Below are 20,477 nucleotides of genomic sequence, written 5' to 3'. Positions count from 1 at the left end.
TTCAATTGTTAACAGTTAGAATGTGTTCACCATTGCTTCTTGTTTATAGAGTAACAGATTCATCCGATTTTAACATGACTTCATCAAGAACTTTAACAGTGTATATAACTGATACCAATAACCTGCCGCCAGAATTTACCTCTCCATCTACACTTGTCATTCCGGAAAATCAAGCCACGGGTTCGTTATATGTATTTATCCTATTTTGTATGATCAATAAATATGTACAATGTCCTTCAAAAATATTTTCTGTTTCGTGCATTATTTTTATCACTATTTATTTCACTATAAATAGCAACACTTTTGTAAGGGTCAGAACTCAACTGGAAGGCAATTTATACATAAAACATCATTTTGACGTCATTGTGCTCTGTGCCATGACTTAAAATACTTCATTAAAGTAAATATATAAAATATGATTAGAAATTCAAGACTACTACTTGTTGCCTTTTTAGAAGTGTATACTATATGTTATTAATCAAACAATTTCATATTGGCCATGTTATTTGTCCAAGGGTTATCCAATACGACTGCCCGAGGACAAATATGAAATCGCTTGATTAATGACAGTATTATTATTCAACTTTGGACTGTTGGCGGCAACACTGTAAGAACTCTGTAAGTTACCTTATGGCAGCTATGCGCGTTCAGGTGAAAAATCTTGACAAGTTGTTTTTACTTATTTTAGAAATCATAATCAGTTTAGCCCGTAAAACAGAATTTGTATGTAGATACTTGCGAATAATCTTGAGAGATATTTTTGATGTGACATAATCAAGAGTAACTAGAACTTACCTTATTTTTTGAACTCCTAGTTATTTTCGTCAGTTAGTTAGCTTAAACACATTTTTATTCCGAAAAGCATGAAATATTTACTACACAACATTCCAGGAATTGGATAGAAAGCTATGTTAGCTTACAGTTGTCCTCTCCTTGTTACATAAAATTACATGTTTATTCATGGCACAATTATTCACCAGTTAATACAGTATTATATATAATACATGAAAAGATGACACATTTCAATAAACCAAAAAGTGCTTTTGTAAAGTACAATAAGAGTTTAAATATAAAAACATATTTCAGACAAAAAGCAATGAATTTGAAAAGTAGAATTCAGAAACACTTGATATGAAATAGCAAGCAAATCTCATTTAAAGAGATATTTGATACTGATTTAAATGGTAAGTTTAAAATGTAACTTAAACACCAAACTAAATTTAGTAGTAAAAAACTTAAGGACGCTCGCTACAGTTTCGTAATTTTTTTCTCAATAATAGATTTTGATAAAATGTTTTGTATGAAAAGATCATGTTATGATGTATTGAAAAATGAAATAAAAAATACTAGGTCACCAGCTTTGTTTCAATTTAATTTGCCCCTAGATACGGTGCTATTTTAAACATTTTTCAAAATTTCTGTAATTCTAAAATATATTTCAGTAAAGTACAATAATCTGCTTAAAGATTATCTAAGCATTTTTATAACGGAAAACAATATATCTATTTGAAACATGCTCAGAGAAATCAAAAGAACATGATTTTTGTAAAGAAAGGAATACTTGTTCAGCAGACCCAAGGGCTATTTTTGCATATTTTTGTCAGTTGGTACTTCTGCTATTTTATAGAGTTTCACATAATAGAATTTAACCAAACTCTGCACATACCTTTGGTTATGTCTACCTAATCTAAAACAAAAAGAAAATTGATAGGTCACCATATTAGATTTCGCTTAAATCAAATTACAACGAGGTGGGGTGTGGCGCGCATTTATACAACGCAGGTTGGTACGAAATACTCTTTTCAGTGTTTGAGCAAATGACTTAGAAATATATATATATATATATATAAAATTATCAAACGGCAGATTTCTTAATAAGCGGATTTTAAGGTGTTTTTGAAGCATTTTGATGGCATAGGATGATGAAAGTGTCCGCCATTTTTTTAAACAAAAGCTATAGTTTACGAATGTACGGTACGGGTACGGTATGGGATTAGAAACAGCTGTGACTCAATGCAGAGTTTGAGCGTTGGAATAAATAACAGACTCCAGCATATGTCGGATTGAAGCAATTTGAACTAACTAGTATTTTAAATGTATATATTTTGTAATCATGGTCATACTTACCCTATACTTTAGTCAGTATATTATACATTTTGTACATTAAATGCATGCGAACATACAATAATTTGCGATGCAGCTCTCTATCTTCTGAGCTCTATGCTAAAAACATTATTGAGTCTCCAAATTGTGACTGCAGGGATGTAGAAACGCCTTATCACTATTTTTTCATATGCCCGAGGTATTCTCACTTAAGAATACAATTGTTCAATATCATATCCCAGTTTTGTACTCCAACATTAAATGTTATCTTACAAGGTAGTCCTGCCCTATCAGATGATTCCAACGTAGAAATATTTACTGCTGTTCAGTGTTACATTGTTAAATCCAAACGATTTTGATCTACAAGAAGTAAACATATCAGAAATAGCTTACATGGAAAATAGCATATCAAACCCTTTTAACTGTGTTAAGTGATAGTAACTCCATCATGTAATTGCCTCTAGTTTTGTTGTCAATTTCTTACTATTTCTGTTCCTTTTTCTTTCTTTTTTATACCAGTATCTCCTACTACGGATAACTTTATAAATAGTTACTTTACACCTGTGTAATATTCTTTAGTAAACGTTTGTAATTTTTTTCCATGCATTTGAAGGTTTCTATTGCCATGAACTATATATGCACATTGTTGTAAAAGGGAGAGGACAACCTTAAGCTTATAAAGCTTCCTGTCCAATCCTTTATTGTATATTTGTAATCATGTTGTAAATATTGCAAAATAAAATATGTTTAAACCAATAATTTGCGAGTTTTTTGCCGTACGCGACATTAGATAATCACTTCCGGGCATGCGCAGAAGACCGCACCAACCCTGCAGTGAGCTACATCGAAACCAATTTGGCACGGTGTTGGGGTAAATATCGACCCGTCCGGAAAAACTGTGTCGAGTGACTTTAAACACGTAAAAGAAAAAACGGATGAACGATAACGATAAAGTGTGAAGAAAATAGTTGAATCAATCAAATAATCAACATGTTTAGATAATGATAATGTTTAGATATGACGTGTGTACATATATAGATGCAATTGTATTTTATGCAACATTACATCTTAACTATCTATTGCTAAAATCGTTTTGTTTCTCTAAATAAATGTATTTTTGAACGGCATTAAAAAATGTTATATTGGAATCGAATGATAGTGAAATACCACTGTTTAAGATAGCATTAATAAAGGGGTTACAATGTTGGGAGATCGCAGTAATTAGTTTAGGTCGGAAATCTGCATTTTGGACAAATTAGTGAGTTATTTTATCATTTGAACTGTGATAAAACTGCTTTAGAAGGCATTTCCTTTTATGCTGCCGGCCACGAGACCCAAAATTGAACACATATATGTTGATCAAGATAATACAACCAACCAAGCGCATATTTTTCACTCAAATGCCTCGTTTAATTCTTTTCCGAAACTGTTTTCGGTTCACAACTGACACTCTTGTTCGCCAATTTATTCATCCACATTCCAGCATTTGAATCGCTATTTATAATTGCACAAATAGTCCACACTATGAAAATGTCTGTTAAAGATAAGTCTTATCCTTTTAATTAATCTGAGTTTCCATATTTTCTCATTATTTTCCTTTACAACTGCCAGAATTTCTGACAGGAAACATTTGCATTTGACACAATACCGAATAAACGAAAGTATCGTTGTAATCTATGAAGACGAACATGCCGCTCAGGCATACAATGGTTATTACGTGAACATGTTAGATGATTTTTTGTCAAAATGTGAAAAAAATGTAATCTATAACTCTGATGTAAAACAAAATGGCGTCATTTAAAAATCTAACGGAAGTGACTTCTCCGTATTGGCCCTCTCTTTTGAACCAATCAAAATGCTTGAATTCCGTATTGGCCCTGATTTTCTTGTATTGGCCCTGTTTTTCTCATATTGGCTCAGTCATGTTTTGTATTAGCTCTGTCTGTTTCATAAGATGTTTGCAATTGATCTAATACAGTGTATAATATGGTAAAATTGAATAATAATACTTGTTGTTGTTACAATACCTGAATTGCAATACAACGAATTTTCGTCGCAATGTTTTCTTACTTTATCACGCCAATGACAAAACTCTGCATACGGTTCTAGTTGTCTAACATACATTACAGGTTCCATAGTGTACACGGCAGTTGCCGTCGACAAGGACATTGTAGGAGAGATATCTTATTTTATACTCAGTAAGTTATTAACGTAAACTATTCCTTCAAACCATCTCTGTGTTGATAGCATTACCATCATTTTCAAATTGCAATATTACAGTAGAGCTGTTGGACACTGTCGAAATCTGTTGTGTTTTATCTTAATAAATCAATAAAAACGTTTTTCAAGGCATTTACCAGAAGTTTCCAATGGCGTTTTGGGGACTGCTGCCTAAATGGGATGTTTATATAGGATATAACTATATTTTAGTACTTTGAATTGTAATATTAATACCATAAGAAACAATCAAAAACAAGATTTTACAGGGTCTTTTTAAAATAACTACGTTCAAGCGTTGGTGACTATTTTCACAATGAATGATTCTTTTTAATATGTTTCTCTTTTTCGTTGTTATACCACTACATATTGAAATTATTATAATTTGATCGCTGCCTTGAAACAGGTGGGAATACCAATAACGATTTTGACCTTGACCCAGAGAGCGGGAACTTAACATTAGTCAATGCGTTAAGACCGTCTGACAACTTGCAGTATGTACTTGAAATACAAGCTAACGATACACTAAACACAGCCACCTTGGAGCTGACTGTTGATGTCAAATCAAGTAAGTTGACAAATAGAATACTATACAATACACATATAATATTCTTTATGACAAAGGGTAACATTTGAATAGGAAAGTATCATAAAATATTGCCTCAAACATATGTTGTCAATACAATATTTAACTATTTTGTTCCATGCAGCTATAAACTGTTTTATAAAAGAGAATGAGTCGTTGTGTAAAATATTTAAAAAAGAAATAAAAATAAAAAATGCTGGCTTACCGGCCTTTTTAACAATAGCATGTTGAAACTAATTTACGGTCATGATATGAATGATAATTTAGAGTAGATACATCTAGCAATGACAAAAACATATCTCGATGTTATAAGTAACTCATTTTCTTTTTTCAGTTCCAGTTATTGCAGGCGACAACTTGACGATTGTCGAAACTACTGATACCTCGGGGACCTATGTTGTTTTGGAACTGACTTCCAGAGATCTAGACAATGATACTGATCCTGGATATACCATCATATATCAGAGTGTTAATGGCACATTTGAGATCACAAACGGAACGCTTCTGACCACAACTGCAATCTTTGACGATGAGACCAGCTATGAAATAGTTGTACAGTAAGTACATCCGGTTTAGAGGTTATATACCTCAGATTTTAGGAAAGTCTCTACACTCTCTACGGGGGTGCATTTAATTTGATATGAAAAATATAAACTTTAAGCTAAGTATTACAGCTGCAGACAATAATTTGATCGAACAGGGACCTATTTCAACGAAGTATAATTTTGTTTTTTATGTGATTGTTGCTATTCTAAGAAGACAAAGCGCCATGAAACATTATGCTTTCTTTACCATGTAACAGAATGGTTGGTCCGGATATTATCTGGCACGCAAGTTTTATATTTAGTTAGGTAGTTGAGATATTAAATCCTGCATTTCTCTTCATCTGATTTTTTATTCAGCTCCACAGATAGTGTTCCTGGAAGAACCAGTAACTATGGTAGAGAATACAAATACGTCAGGTGGAAACGTCGTTTGGATATGTGCATCACAAGATGTGGATGGTAACACTGACCCAGTCTATAGCATTGTTTCACAGAGTGTAAATGATACTTTTAAGCTTAATAATGACAAAACAGAAGTTGTAACGACAGCCGAGTTCGATTTTGAAGAAACACAGAGCTACGAAATTGTAATAAGGTACGTAAATAATATATATTCCTCTATCCTTGGTCTCGCTTGTGTCTTGATAATGGTGACTTTCTTCTTGTAGCTCACGGGCGGTTTTGGTTGTCTAGCTTAGCTTAGCCAGTGGGTCTGCCACTTCATTGCCTGCAATCACAAAATGGGATGGAATCCCATTGAAGTGCTACATTGCAGGAGACACTCAGACTCTGCATTCCCTTGGCTAGCTGTAGAGCTTCATTGTTGTTCAGAGCTTCCATGACAAATATGGTTGCATGGTTAGAAAAAAGACTATCACATGTACTGTTATAGGATGGTAATAAAACAATTTTATAAAACATTCTAATATATTCAGCATTATCAAACCTTTGACAAATGTAAAAGAAGTAATTATCAGAAATCGGATTTAACAAGAAATTAATGTTTTTTTTTATGTTCATAACGGACAATGTGGCAGACACATTTTAAACAAAGGCATAATAGGCCTCTAAGATATAAATGAAGAAAATTCTTTACGACTAAGAATAAAACTTTAAAACAAAATAATTTATACTTTTTATGTTTTGATTAGGGTGGAATCGCAGAAAAATCCAACTCGTTTTTTATTTATATTCATCTTGTTGAATAAATATATTATTCTGAAATGCATGCATACTCCCGTTATTGGACCTGTAATGATACTCAGCAATTTCAACGATAGGCAATTCGGCATTGTCCGGACGTAACTATAGATCAACGCACAATATGCGGAGAATACGTACTTTACATATTGTCCATATTGTCATAACGGATCCACTACCTTAAATGTATTTTATTAACTACAATCTTTCATTGCAGCATAACAGACACATCCCCACTTGAATTATCTTCGACAGCCACACTTACCGTACATATACAAGACTTAAATGACGTCACACCTAATTTCACATCGCCTGGTTCTATAAAAATACTAAAAAACACAGACCCAGGTATTCCGTCTTTATGTTTTTATCTTCTTCAGTGTAGGTTGAATAAATTTACCAATTCCAATTGTGGCGGCAATAAAAATCAGTATTACAAAGTGCAGGGTTTTTTTAACGAAAACGATAGTGAATGCTAGCTCTACCGTGTGCGTAGAGTTTTGAAATCAGAAAGCAGAACTGTTTCTTCATTTGTAACTATAGACTAAACTGGCAGACCTCTTTGTTATACTTTTTCATTTGTATTTTATACCAGATCTATATATCATTCAAGATTATTTATTGAACTAGATTATATATTGTACCAAGTTATATATTATGCTTCTAATTGCAGGCACTGTTGTGTATACTACTGAGACCGAAGACCCTGACACACTTGGCAATGTAACATATAAAATCACAGGTAACGTCAAGGTTTTTGTCATTATATTTACTCTATTTCCCCGTTTATTTCAACAGTATTTCAGTCATGTAACGGCGGGCAGTTAACCTAACCAGTATTTCTGGATTCTGTACCAGTACAAACCTATTCTCCGCAAGTAACTGCCAACTTCCCCACATGAATTATCAGAGTTGGAGGACGAATGATGTCAGACACAATGTCTTTTATCAAATTGTCACGGAGAACATACGCTCCGCCCGGGGATCGAACTTGCGACCCCGCGATCCGTAGACCAACGCTCTCCCTACTGAGCTAAGCGGTAGGGCTTCCGTTTATTTCTTCTCGTTCCCATAAATTACGAGGAAAACAAACAAATAACGTTTTAAACTTCTGCCATTTTCTTTTTTTCAACACAGAACTGTAAGTCAACAACAAACTTTAAGACTAGATATTATGCAGTGGGTTGTTCTGAAGTATAAATTGCATTCTTGCCCTATCTTTGTTTGTTTGTTTTGGGTTTAACGCCATTTTTCAACAGTATTTCAGTCATGTAACGGCGGCAGTTAACCTAACCAGTGTTCCTGGATTCTGTACCAGTACAAACCTGTTCTCCGCATGTAACTGCCAACTGCCCCACATGAATTATCAGAGGTAGGGGACGAATGATTTCAGACACAATGTCATTTATCAAATCGTCACGGAGAACATACGCCCCACCCGGGGATCAAACTTGCGACCCCGCATTCGTAGACCAACGCTCTTCCTACTGAGTTAAGCGGGCGGGCTTTGACCTATCTTTGTAAAATGAAATATAAAAAGTACACAATTATGTCTGTGTTACTGATATTCTTTTTATCACCTGCTAGCCTTTCCTACAGAAACATCAAAAATTCTCCTTTCTTTACCTATTATGGACTGCTCCAATTCGAGAGACTTCTCTTAATTTAAAAAAAGGCGTCGAAGATTTGTTATACACATATGTAATAAGAAAATTATGTTCTGGCTTCATTTCACTGCCACGACGCCAATCGTGTGATAAAAAATAATTGTATTTATATTTATCACTGTATTAAAGATTGATTATTTACTTGTTCAAAATATTATCTTTATAACAAAGGAAAAATAAAATTAATTAGCAAAATATAGATATTTATGCGTTTGTGTGTGTGTGTGTGTGTGTGCGTGTGTGCGTGCGTGCGTGTGTGTTGCGTGCACGTGCGCGTGTGCGTGTTGGAGGGGGTGGGGCGGGGGGAGTCGACGCCAAAAGAAGAAGCATGAAAATGAAATACGACAACAAAGCTAACTATAATTGTACGTTGTGCCTGATCAACGGGCTATTCTGTAATACATGTTTTATGTGAGAACTTATATGAGTAAACCTCCATATATGAGTCATGCTACAGATTACGTTGTTCCCATATTGCAGGTGGAAATACCAACAACGATTTCAGCATAGACACTACAAGCGGTAACATAACTGTCATCAATGTACTTAATGTGCCTACAACAGCCAACTACAGTCTGATTATCCAAGCTAATGATACAGTTAACGTGGCCAGTTTTACACTATTTGTAGAACTCATACCAGGTATATAGCAAGCATATAATTAACAAAAATCTTTTCTTTGACGATTTAAATCTCATCCATTCAGATAGCAAATATATTTATAATCAAAACGTAGAAAACTTTCTACATGCGTTCAGTGCCTGTATTTTGAAAACATTGAAACATGAGTTTGGCATGAATGAATATGTAGAAACTTCTATATTATGTGCTTCAAAGTTAAAAGCATATGCTGAGGTAACAGAAATTATCAAAACACATAACAACATCAATATATAACCAATGTTTACGGATACATCATGGTACAAGGATAAAATATTCGCACTATTAACTGGAAATATATTTGCTTGTTTTTAAGATGTTGACGAATGTCTCTCCAACCCATGTCAAAATGACGCCACGTGTGTAGATGGTATAGATAAGTTTACATGCGACTGTGCTCCTGGCTACGACGGTACCACGTGTGAAAATGGTATACATGTACCTCTTATATATATGGAAGTTTAAAGAAATCTAGTTATAAAGCTGCAAATAGCTATTTCAATGTTATTAGCCCTTACCCTGCTGAATTTCTATAATGAAATGGTCCATCATCCACATAGGGCAAAACCATTTACTATCCGAAGGTGTGTTTGATAAAAATTTACTGACTGAATAGCGATGTGCAGGCTGGTCTTGGTCTACACTGGCCGCCAAGGCAAAATCGCTTGCCCCCAGCAGGCTAAAGGTTAAAAACAAAACAAAAATGAGTACCAGCTAATGTTATAAAAGAAACGATATGCACATGTATAATTCTGGTACATTTGTTTTTATAACTGTTGCAAATTATTCATTTATATTTATACAAAATATGTTAACATGCATGTCTAAATTCAGTTGAATTTGCGATAATTAAGACACTTTATATATCGAATACTTCAATGTATAAAATATATCTTCTGTGTTTCTTTTAACAGACATAGATGAATGTCAGTCAGACCCATGTTTTAATGGCGCCACCTGTGAACATGATATAGATGAATATAACTGCACGTGCGCTGATGGCTTCAGTGGTGTAAACTGTGAAATTGGTGAGAGCGCTTCATATTTAAAAGAATGACTGAAGTAATTAAGAATTATATATAAAAGAAAAACATCCAATGGGTTTCCTCTATATGTATTTCTGTCTACCTACCGGTTTCATATCAAAATCATCAGGGCAGACACATTTTTTATATGTCTGCCCTAATGATTTTGATATGAAACCGGTAGGTAGACAGAAATACAGATAGAGGAAACCCATTGGATGTTTTTCTTTGTTATTTATTATATACTTGTCCAGGAGTGACTTTTAATATTATATATATGACATGGCAGTCTTTTCTTATTCTATTGTGTTGCATAAAATAATTTAAGAGGGGTAAAGTTGGCTGAATGTAATATTTTGTTTGTTTGTTTTTTGTTGTTGTTGTTTTGTTGTTGTTCATTTCGTATAAAAAATGAAAAGGGTCGGGGTTATTTGGGTGAGTAGAAAAAAAAACAAGGATTATTATTCAACAGGGAAAACCACGCTCCAAAAATGCAGTCTCCCTATATTGCAAAACACAGTAGCGGTAACACGTACGTGCACGAGACAATCACATGCACACAAACAAAGCAAACACACATTCAAGCAGACGAAAAACAACACAGTAGGGCATTAGATGCGAAATATTGCAATTATTATGCTTAATTTTGATTTTTAATTATTTACACAAGGGTTTAGAGTTTATGAGGCATAAAATGCATTTTATCGTGACGTACAATCATTCTTTCAGACGTTAACGAGTGTGAATCCTCGCCGTGTCAAAATGGTACATGTCTAGATCACGTCAATGGATATAACTGTACATGTGTGCCTGGATATGAGGGTGTAAACTGTAAAATTGGTAAGCATAAACCATTTAAGTAGTTATTATTTCGATTATATTTACATGCAGGCTGAAATATTTCAAGCCAAATGTAAGCAAATTTAGCTCCAGTCTATGTGCAAGCTTAACAAATTAAACGGTAAGAGAAGATTTCCCAGACAATCAACACACAATATACATGCAGTTTCAGTAAAAATCAATTTTACGAACCTGATGAAAGAATTATTAAGTCATTGCCTTTGCGAACTTCATGTTACGTTAAAGTGACTTATCGACAGATACTGTGAAATCATTAATATTCGTGGGGGACTTATTTTCGTGGATTTCGTAGTTGAGTTAATCCACGAAATTTAATCCCAACGAACAAGTAAAATTCCCATTCATTTTATGTTCATTTCACGAATTCATATCCCCACGAAATTGCCGTTTTGACCAAAACTACGAAATTTCTTGCCCACGAAATGTAATGATTTTACAGTAGTATACACTTTATCTCTACAATCAGTGTTCATGACATCGTGATACCGAAAAGTCAACAGAACATGTACAACGTACTTGATAAAAGAGCATATGTAGCAAGAAATAATGTACAGTATTTTGTTTAATTGACGCTTCTGTCGCATGATCTTTCTCAAAATTATAAACATTCAAGTAATAAACTACATCTTGGCATTCGTTGAACAGCAAAACTGGCAATGACTTGGTTTTTGGAGAGACTGGACGATAACGTTAAGTTGTTTTATTCAGAGAACGCCTACATGTGTTGATAGAATATTACTGATTCTTTTTTTTTCAATTTGAGGCTGAAACGTTGATTCAATAATAGAATGAAATTGACAGTCTTTGAACATTCGATATCCGTTTCGACAAAACAGTTCTCTAAAAGGAAATTGTTAGAAGGTTTATTGACATTACATTACTTTTCCGCATGAATTGTGTTAGTTTTACAAAAAGTTAATAAGACTTAATCATAGTTGTGAATATTTTTATTTTTATGACAGACATTGACGAATGTGAATCTAACCAATGTCAAAATAATGGAACCTGTGTAGATGGTATGAACGGATATAGATGCACATGTACCGGCGGATATGACGGCGATAACTGCGAAAATGGTAAAGCTGCCCAATATATTGTATTCATAGTTCAACCTTTAGCCAGCTAAATTTCTAAAATGTACAAATCCGTCATTCAATTTGGGCACTACCAATTATTATTCCAATGGGTGTTCACTAAATATTTAATAACTGAATAGCGAACAGTGCAGACCATGATCGGTCTGCACGGATGTGCAAGCTAATCTTGGTCTGCACTGGTAGCAAAGGCGAAGGTAAAATCACTTGCCAACAGCAGGCTAAAGGTTAAAAGCAAAATAAAAATGGTACAAGCTAATGTTATTAAAAAATACACACGTATATTTCTGATACATTTGTTTTTATGATTTTTTTTAATTATTCATTTATAAACAAAATACGTCAATATGTATGTCTAAATTCAGTTGAATTAGTGATAAATTAGACACTTAATACATACTTTTACAATGTGTTAAATCTCTTTTTTTTGTGTTTCATTAACCAGACATAGATGAATGTGAGTCAGACCCATGTTTTAATGGAGCCACCTGTGAACATGGTATAGATGAATATAACTGCACGTGCACTGATGGCTTCAGTGGTGTTAACTGTGAAATTGGTGAGCGACACCTCGTATTCAATATTAAAATGACTGAAGTAATTAAGAATAATAGATATAAATGAGATGACAGTGTTCGTTTCTTTCTGTTGTGTTATATAAATTAAGTTCAGAGCGGTAAAGCGGTATGTAAGTATGTAACATTCTTTTTGACTTTGATTTTTCTTTTCATATGAAAGAATAAAAGGGGTCAGGCTTTTGTTTGGGGGGGATGGGGTGGGGGGCGGTAGGAAAAATCAAGGATGAATATTCAATAGGGAATACCAAGCTCCAAAAATGTAGTCTACCTACATCACAAAACGCAGTAGCGCTAACACGGATGTGCAAGAGACTAACACATGGACACAAACAAAGCAAACAAACATACAAGCAGGTAAAGTACAGCACAGTAGGGAATTCGCAGCGAAATAGTGTAATTATTATGCTTAATTTTGCTTTTTAATTATTTACACAAGAGTTTAGAGTTTATGAGACATAAAATGCATTTTATCGTGACACAATCATTCTTTCAGACGTTAACGAGTGTGAATCCTCGCCGTGTCAAAATGGTACATGTCTAGATCTCGTCAACGGATATAACTGTACATGTGTGCCTGGATATGAGGGTGTAAACTGCGAAATTGGTATGCATATAACATTTAAGTAGTCATTATTTTGATTATATTTACATGCACGGTTAAATATGTAAAGCCAAATGCTAGCAAATTCTGCTCTAGTTTATGTGCAAGCCCAAACAAATTAAACGGTAAGAGAAGATTTCCTAGCTAATCAACACACAAATAAACATGCGTTTTCAGTAAAAATCCATTTAACGAACCTGGTAATAGAGCTTTACAGAACTTCTTGATAAGTAAAAGTGTATTATTGAAAGATACTATATACTTTATCTCTACAACCAGTGGAAAAAAGCAATGATGAATATTTAGCAGGGAAAGCCACGCTGCAGACACGCAGTTTCCTTACATCACAAAACACAGTAGCACAAGAAAAACACGTGCACACATACAAAGCAAACAAACATACAAGCAGGAAAAGTACAGCACAGTAGGGCATTAGAATAGAAATATTGCAATTATTATGCTTAATTTTGATTTTTAATTTTTTACACAATGATTTATGATTCATGATAAAACGATGTAAGTTATTATAGTGAACATTCTCCCGACATATAATGGTTGTTTCAGATGATGATGAGTGTGAATCCTCGCCGTGTCAAAATGGTACATGTCTAGATCTTGTGAACGGATATAACTGTACATGTGTGCCAGGATATGAGGGCGTAAACTGCGAAATTGGTATGCATATAACATTTAAGTAGTCATTATTTCGATTATATTTCCAAGAAGAGTGAAATATGTAAAGCTGCATGTTAGCACATTTTGTTCTAGCCTATGAGCAAGCTTAAACAAATAAACAGGTCTTGGAAGATTTCCTAGACCATGAACATACAAATATACATGCAGCTTTGGTAAAAATGAATTTTACGAACCTTATAAAAGAATTATTAAGTCATTACCTTTGCGAACTTGTTGTTACGTTAAAATCAAATATCGACAGATAGTATACACTTTGTCTGTACAAAGAGTGGTCTAGACATCGTGATACGGGGAAAGCAACTTAATATGTACAACGTTCTTGATGTAATGTAAATTTCATACTATTTTGTTTCATTGACCCTTCTGTCTCATGACCTTTCTCAAAATTATAAACATTCAAGTAATATGCTATATCTTGGCGTTCGATGAATAGCAAAGCTTGAACTGACTTGTTTTTGGGGGAGATTGGACGATAACGTTAAGTTGTTTTATTCTAAGAACGCCGACATGTGTTGATAGAATATTACTGATTCTTTTTTTTTAATTTGAGGCTGAAAAGTTAATTTAAAAATAAAATGAAATTGATAGTCTTTGAACATTCGATATCTGCTTCGACAAAACAGTTCTCTAAAAGGAAATTCTTGGAAGGTTTATTGACATTATATTACCTTTCCGTATCAATTTTGTACTAGTATGTTTTACAAAACAACAATAAAAAATAATCATAGTAGTCAATATTTTTATTCTTATGACAGACATTGACGAATGTGAATCTAACCAATGTCAAAATAATGGAATCTGTGTAGATGATATGAACGGATATGCAAGCTGATCTTTGTCTGCACTGGTCGCAAAGGCAAAATCACTGCCAACAGCAGGCTAAAGGTTAAAAACAAAATAAAAATGCGTACCAGCTATTATTATAAAAAAAACGAAATACACATGTATATTTCTGATACATTTGTTTTGATAAAATTGTTTTAAATTATTCATTTACAAAAATGAATATACAAAACGTGTAAACATGTATGTCTAAGCTGAGTTGAATTAGCGATAATTAAGACACTTAACATACCGAATACATACTTTTACAGTGTGTTAAATCTCTCTTTTGTGTTTCATTAACCAGACATAGATGAATGTGAGTCAGACCCATGTTTTAATGGCGCCACCTGTGAACATGGTATAGATGAATATAACTGCACGTGCGCTGATGGCTTCAGTGGTGTTCAGTGCGAAACTGGTGAGAAACGCCTCGTATTCAATAGAATGACTGAAGTAATTAAGGATATTAGATATATATGAGATGACAGTGTTCGTTTCTTACTATTGTTTTATATAAATTTATATAAGAGAGGTAAAGCTGTATGTAATATTCTTTTTGTTTTTTCTTTCCATATAAAAAATAAAGGGGGTCGGGGTTGTTTGGGGGGAGTAAAAAAACCAAGGATGAATATTCAACAGGGAAAGCCACGCTCAAAAAACGCAGTTTCCCTACATCACAAAACACAGTAGCGCTAACATGGACGTGCAAGAAACAAACTCATGCACACATACAAAGCAAACAAACATTCAAGCAGGAAAAATACAACACAGTAGGAAATTAGATGCGAAAGCGAAGTATTGTAATTATTATGTCTCCCCCAGGAGACATATTGTTTTTGCCCTGTCCGTCCGTCCGTCCTTCCGTGCCCGCGAAATGATGGTTAAGTGACTGCATAACGGTACTTTCTCTTTGATGTCATTCATTCCGTTCTGTTTATGTGACCTTTTTCTTTTTATGTGACTGTTAGAACAATAGAGAGAACAATGGGGGTGTCACATAAAGACCGTTTCGTTAGAACGTCCGTCCGTCCGTACGTCACACTTCATTTCCGAGCAATAACTGGAGAACCATTTGACCTAGAACCTTCAAACTTCACAGGGTTGTAGGGCTGCTGGAATAGACGACCCCTATTGTTTTTGGGGTCACTCCGTCAAAGGTTAAGGTCACAGGGGCCCGAACATTGAAAACCATTTCCGATCAATAACTAGAGAACCACTTGACCTAGAATGTTGAAACTTCATAGGATGATTGGTCATAAAGAGTAGATGACCCCTATTGATTTTGGGGTCACTCTGTCAAAGGTCAAGGTCACAGGGGCCTGAACATGGAAAACCATTTCCGATCAATAACTAGAGAATCACTTGATCCAGAATGCTGAAACTTCATAGGATGATTATACATGCAAAGCAAATGACCCCGTTCGATTTTGGGGTCACTCCATTAAAGGTCAAGGTCACAGGGGCCCGAAAATTGAAAACCATTTCCGATCAATAACTTGAGAACCACTTGACCCAGAATGTTGAAACTTCATAGGATGATTGGTCATGAAGAGTAGATGATCCCTATTGATTTTGGGGTCACTTTGTCAAAGGTCAAGGTCACAGGGGCCTGAACATGGAAAACCATTTCCGATCAATAACTAGAGAACCACTTGACCCAGAATGTTGAAACTTCATAGGATGATTGTACATGCAAAGTAGATGACCCCTATAGATTTTGGGATCACTCCATTAAAGGTCAAGGTCACGGGCCTGAACATTGAAAACCATTTCCGGTCAGTAACTTGAGAACCACTTGACCCAGAATGTTGCTGCTGGAGTAGACGACCCCAATTGTTTTTGGGGTCACTCCGTCAAATGTCAAGGTCACAGGGGCCCGAACATTGAAAACAATTTCCGATCAATAACTAGAGAACCGCTTGACCCAGAACGTTGAAACTTCATAGGATGATTGGTCATAAAGAGTAGATGACCCCTTTTGATTTTGGGGTAACTATGTCAAAGGTCAAGGTCACAGGGGCCTGAACATGGAAAACCATTTCTGATCAATAACTAGAGAACCACTTAACCCAGAATGTTGAAACTTCATAGGATGATTGTACATACAAAGTAGATGACCCCTATTGATTTTAGGGTCATTCCATTAAAGGTCAAGGTCACAGGGGCCCGAACATTGAAAACCATTTCCGATCAATAACTTGAGAACCACTTAACCCAGAATTTTGAAACTTCATAGGATGATTGGTCATGAAGAGTAGATGACCCCTATTGATTTTGGGGTCACTCTGTCAAAGGTCAAGGTCACAGGGGCCTGAAAATGGAAAACCATTTCCGATCAATAACTAGAGAACCACTTGACCCAGAATGTTGAAACTTCATAGGATAATTGAACATGCAAAGCAGATGACCCCTATCGATTTTGTGGTCACTCCATTAAAGGTCAAGGTCACAGGGGCTGAACATTGAAAACCATTTCCGGTCAGTAACTTGAGAACCACTTGACTCATAATGTTGAAACTACATAGGATGATTGGTCATGAAGAGTAGATGACCCCTATTGATTTTGGGGTCACTCTGTTAAAGGTCAAGGCCACAGGGGCCTGAACATGGAAAACAATTTCAAATCAATAACTTGAGAACCTCTCGACCCAGAATGTTGAAACTTCATAGGATTATTGTTCATGCAAAGTAGATGACCCCTATTGATTTTGGGGTCAGTCTATTAAAGGTCAAGGTCACAGTGGCCTGTTCATGTAAAATCATTTTTTGGAAATAACTTGAGAACCACTTGACCTACAATGTTGAAACTTAATAGGATGATTGGACATGCAGAGTAGATGACCGCTATTTATTTTGAGGTCACTTGATCAAAGGTCAAGGTCACAGAAGCCTGAACAGTGACTTGAGAACCACTAGGCCAAGAGTGTTGAAATTTAGCGGGATGATTGGACATGCCAAGTAGATGATCCCTATTGCAGCCAACCATCAGTGTCTCTTTGACTTTCGCTCCTGACCCCTGTTGACTTCTTGCCTATAGGACTTTGCATTGGGAGAGACATGCGCTTTTTTACAAAAGCATTTTCTAGTTATGCTTAATTATTATTGACACAAGAGTATAGAGTATATGATAAAACGATGTAAGTTATTATAATGAATTTCTCCTGGCGTATAACGGTTGTTTCAAATGATAACGAGTGTAAATCTTCGCCTTGTCAAAATGGTACATGTCTAGATATCGTCAACCGGTATAACTGTTCATGTGTGCGTGGATATAAGGGTGTAAACTGCGAAATTGGTATGCATATAACATTTAAGTAGTCATTATTTCGATTATATTTACATGCACTGTTATATATGTAAAGTCAAATGCTAGCAAATTTTCCTCTAGCCTTTGTGCAAGCCTAAACAAATAAACAGGTAAGGGAAGATTTCCAAGACAACCAACATACCAATAAACATGTATTTGCAGTAACAATAAATCTTACGAGCCTGGTAAAAGAGCCTTTCAGAACTTCTTGTTACGTTAAGGTGAACTATTGACAGACTATATACTTTGTCGCTACAACCAGTGGAAAAAAGCAAGGATGAATATTCAACAGGGAATGCCACGCTCCAGAAACGCAATCTCCCTACATCGAAAAACACAGTAGCGCAAACACGAACGTGCACGAGACAAACACGTGCACACATACAAAGCAAACAAACATAAAGCAGGAAAAGTGCAGCACAGTAGGGCATTAGAATAGAAATATTGCAATTCTTATTGTTAATTTTGATTTTTAATTATTACTACAATACACAATAGTATATGATTCATGATAAAACGACGTAAGATATTATAGTGAATTTTTCCTGACATATGACGGTTGTTTCAGATGCTGACGGGTGTGAATCTTCGCCGTGTCAAAATGGTACATGTCTAGATCTCGTCAACGGATATAACTGTACATGTGTGCCTGGATATGAGGGCGTAAACTGCGAAATTGGTATGCATATAACATTTAAGTAGTCATTATTTCGATTATATTTACAAGCAGGGTGAAAATATATAAAGCCAAATATTAGCAAATTGAGTTCTAGCCTATGAGCAAGCTTAACCAAATTAACAGGTAAAGGAAAATTTCCCAGATAATGTACACAAAATTATACAGGCAGTTTCGGTAAAAATACATTTTACGAACCTTATAATAGAATTATTGAGTCATTGCCTTTGCGAACTTGTTACGTTAAAGTGACTTAATGACAGATAGTACTTTGTCTCTGCAAACAGTGTTCATGACATCGTGATACGGGAAAAACAACAGAACACGTACAACTTACATGATACAGTGCATATGTGGCAATAAATAATGTAAATTTCACACTATTTAGTTTCTTTGACCATTCTGTCTCATGACCTTTCTCAAAATTATAAATATTATGTCAGGATACAAGTTATATGACCCAGGGAAGTGCTTCCGCCTTTAGCATCTTGAACAATGAAATGGGTCCAGTTGCTTAGGTGACTTTGTCTTAGACTAGCTGACATACGATATTGAATGTCCTTTGTTAAAGCGTATAGCTGGTGAGACCAAATATCCCATACATAATTTTCCTCTTGCTACCTTGCCTAAATGGTTCGTGTACCAATGATTCGTAAATGATTTCAATTATGAGCTAGATAATTTCAGGGATCGGGCAAATCACTAATATGTTTCAAACTAACAATCTTCAGTAAATGATAATTAGCTCAAACGCCTATAGGCTGGAGACTCTATACTTGACTGGTCTTTTTGTTGAGGTTCCTGTCAGACAATGTCTTTGAATCAACAACATACGAATCCTATCGCATAGATGGCCGGCCTTTGTCCTCTTAATTGAATTTGGTACTATATACGATTGTCCCGACTCCTGAAATGTTCTTCTCCTATATGCTATCATTTGCAGCATTCAACTACCATATAGGTATATCCCTGATGCCTGGGCTGTACTTCGCCAATAACGCTGAACCGTCTATAAGCTGGAACTCTCCTACTATCTCAGTAGATTACCGAACTCTTGGTCTCTGTCTCAGCTTTTCGATGCTCAGCATATATTTGCTATCGTCTATAGTATTCAACTGCCGTTAAGGTAAATCTCCTATGCGCTGGCTCTATAGCTGGAAATCTTGTTGAAATTCTGCAACTCTTCTTTAGTCTATGAACTTCGAACGTCTTCTTTTTAATAATTTATCCGCCTTGACAGTAGTTGCAGTAACTTAATAACTTCCTTGTCAAGGTACTGGGATAAATTATTAGTTGACTCCTCGATGTGTCTTCTTCTATCGCTGGATACAGAATGATCTCTCTGTCATCCATCTACGTATTTATACCTTAGCAAACGTGCTATTTATAGAACTTGTTTCTGATTGGTCCAAATTTATACATAGTATTTTACAACGATTACTAGCTCTATCAAATACCTGGTTCCATTTAACTATTGTATATGACATAATGTGTGATGCTGGGATCCAGCTATCGACATAATGAACCCAAATCAGCCACAAATGTCCCCACCCCTCTAAAAATCCTTTTATTGACAGCAATACAACAATAATTATAGCAATGATAGCATAAAAAGGAGTTAATGTTATATCACCGTTGCAGATACTGCCTTCTGTTGTCACTTGGCTCAACTGACAAGGTCACAATTGGGGATCAAGGATCAACAGGGTCTTTTTTCTGTCCGGTCCATGTATCTGCCATCCATGAAAGAATTTCAATAGTACTTGGCTCAGTTGTTCCCCATGATGTGACAACGTCTAAAACGCGCAAAACCCGGACCTCTAGCTTAAAGGTCAA

General features: G+C 35.2%; 2 protein-coding genes across 2 annotated transcripts in view; both read left to right on the top strand.

Annotated features, from left to right (window-relative positions):
• Positions 1-5,467, top strand: part of LOC123561090 (protocadherin Fat 4-like) — a 143,449-nt gene extending 137,982 nt beyond the window's left edge. Inside the window, exons 64-67 of the mRNA XM_053517000.1 lie at positions 50-180; positions 4,233-4,301; positions 4,727-4,888; positions 5,241-5,467. Of these exons, the coding sequence (XP_053372975.1) occupies positions 50-180; positions 4,233-4,301; positions 4,727-4,888; positions 5,241-5,467 (589 nt within the window). The remainder of the gene's footprint in view (positions 1-49; positions 181-4,232; positions 4,302-4,726; positions 4,889-5,240) is intronic.
• A 332-nt stretch (positions 5,468-5,799) lies between these two features.
• Positions 5,800-20,477, top strand: part of LOC123561094 (uncharacterized) — an 88,712-nt gene continuing 74,034 nt past the window's right edge. Inside the window, exons 1-13 of the mRNA XM_053516999.1 lie at positions 5,800-6,046; positions 6,869-6,999; positions 7,325-7,393; positions 8,799-8,960; positions 9,295-9,408; positions 9,893-10,006; positions 10,733-10,843; positions 11,827-11,940; positions 12,404-12,517; positions 13,030-13,140; positions 13,702-13,812; positions 14,963-15,076; positions 18,534-18,644. Of these exons, the coding sequence (XP_053372974.1) occupies positions 5,844-6,046; positions 6,869-6,999; positions 7,325-7,393; positions 8,799-8,960; positions 9,295-9,408; positions 9,893-10,006; positions 10,733-10,843; positions 11,827-11,940; positions 12,404-12,517; positions 13,030-13,140; positions 13,702-13,812; positions 14,963-15,076; positions 18,534-18,644 (1,579 nt within the window). The 5' untranslated portion in view covers positions 5,800-5,843. The remainder of the gene's footprint in view (positions 6,047-6,868; positions 7,000-7,324; positions 7,394-8,798; positions 8,961-9,294; positions 9,409-9,892; positions 10,007-10,732; positions 10,844-11,826; positions 11,941-12,403; positions 12,518-13,029; positions 13,141-13,701; positions 13,813-14,962; positions 15,077-18,533; positions 18,645-20,477) is intronic.

The sequence above is a fragment of the Mercenaria mercenaria genome, chromosome 10 (genome assembly GCF_021730395.1).
Source record: "Mercenaria mercenaria strain notata chromosome 10, MADL_Memer_1, whole genome shotgun sequence".
NCBI lineage: Eukaryota > Metazoa > Mollusca > Bivalvia > Venerida > Veneridae > Mercenaria > Mercenaria mercenaria.
This window is presented reverse-complemented; position numbering and strand designations above follow the sequence as displayed.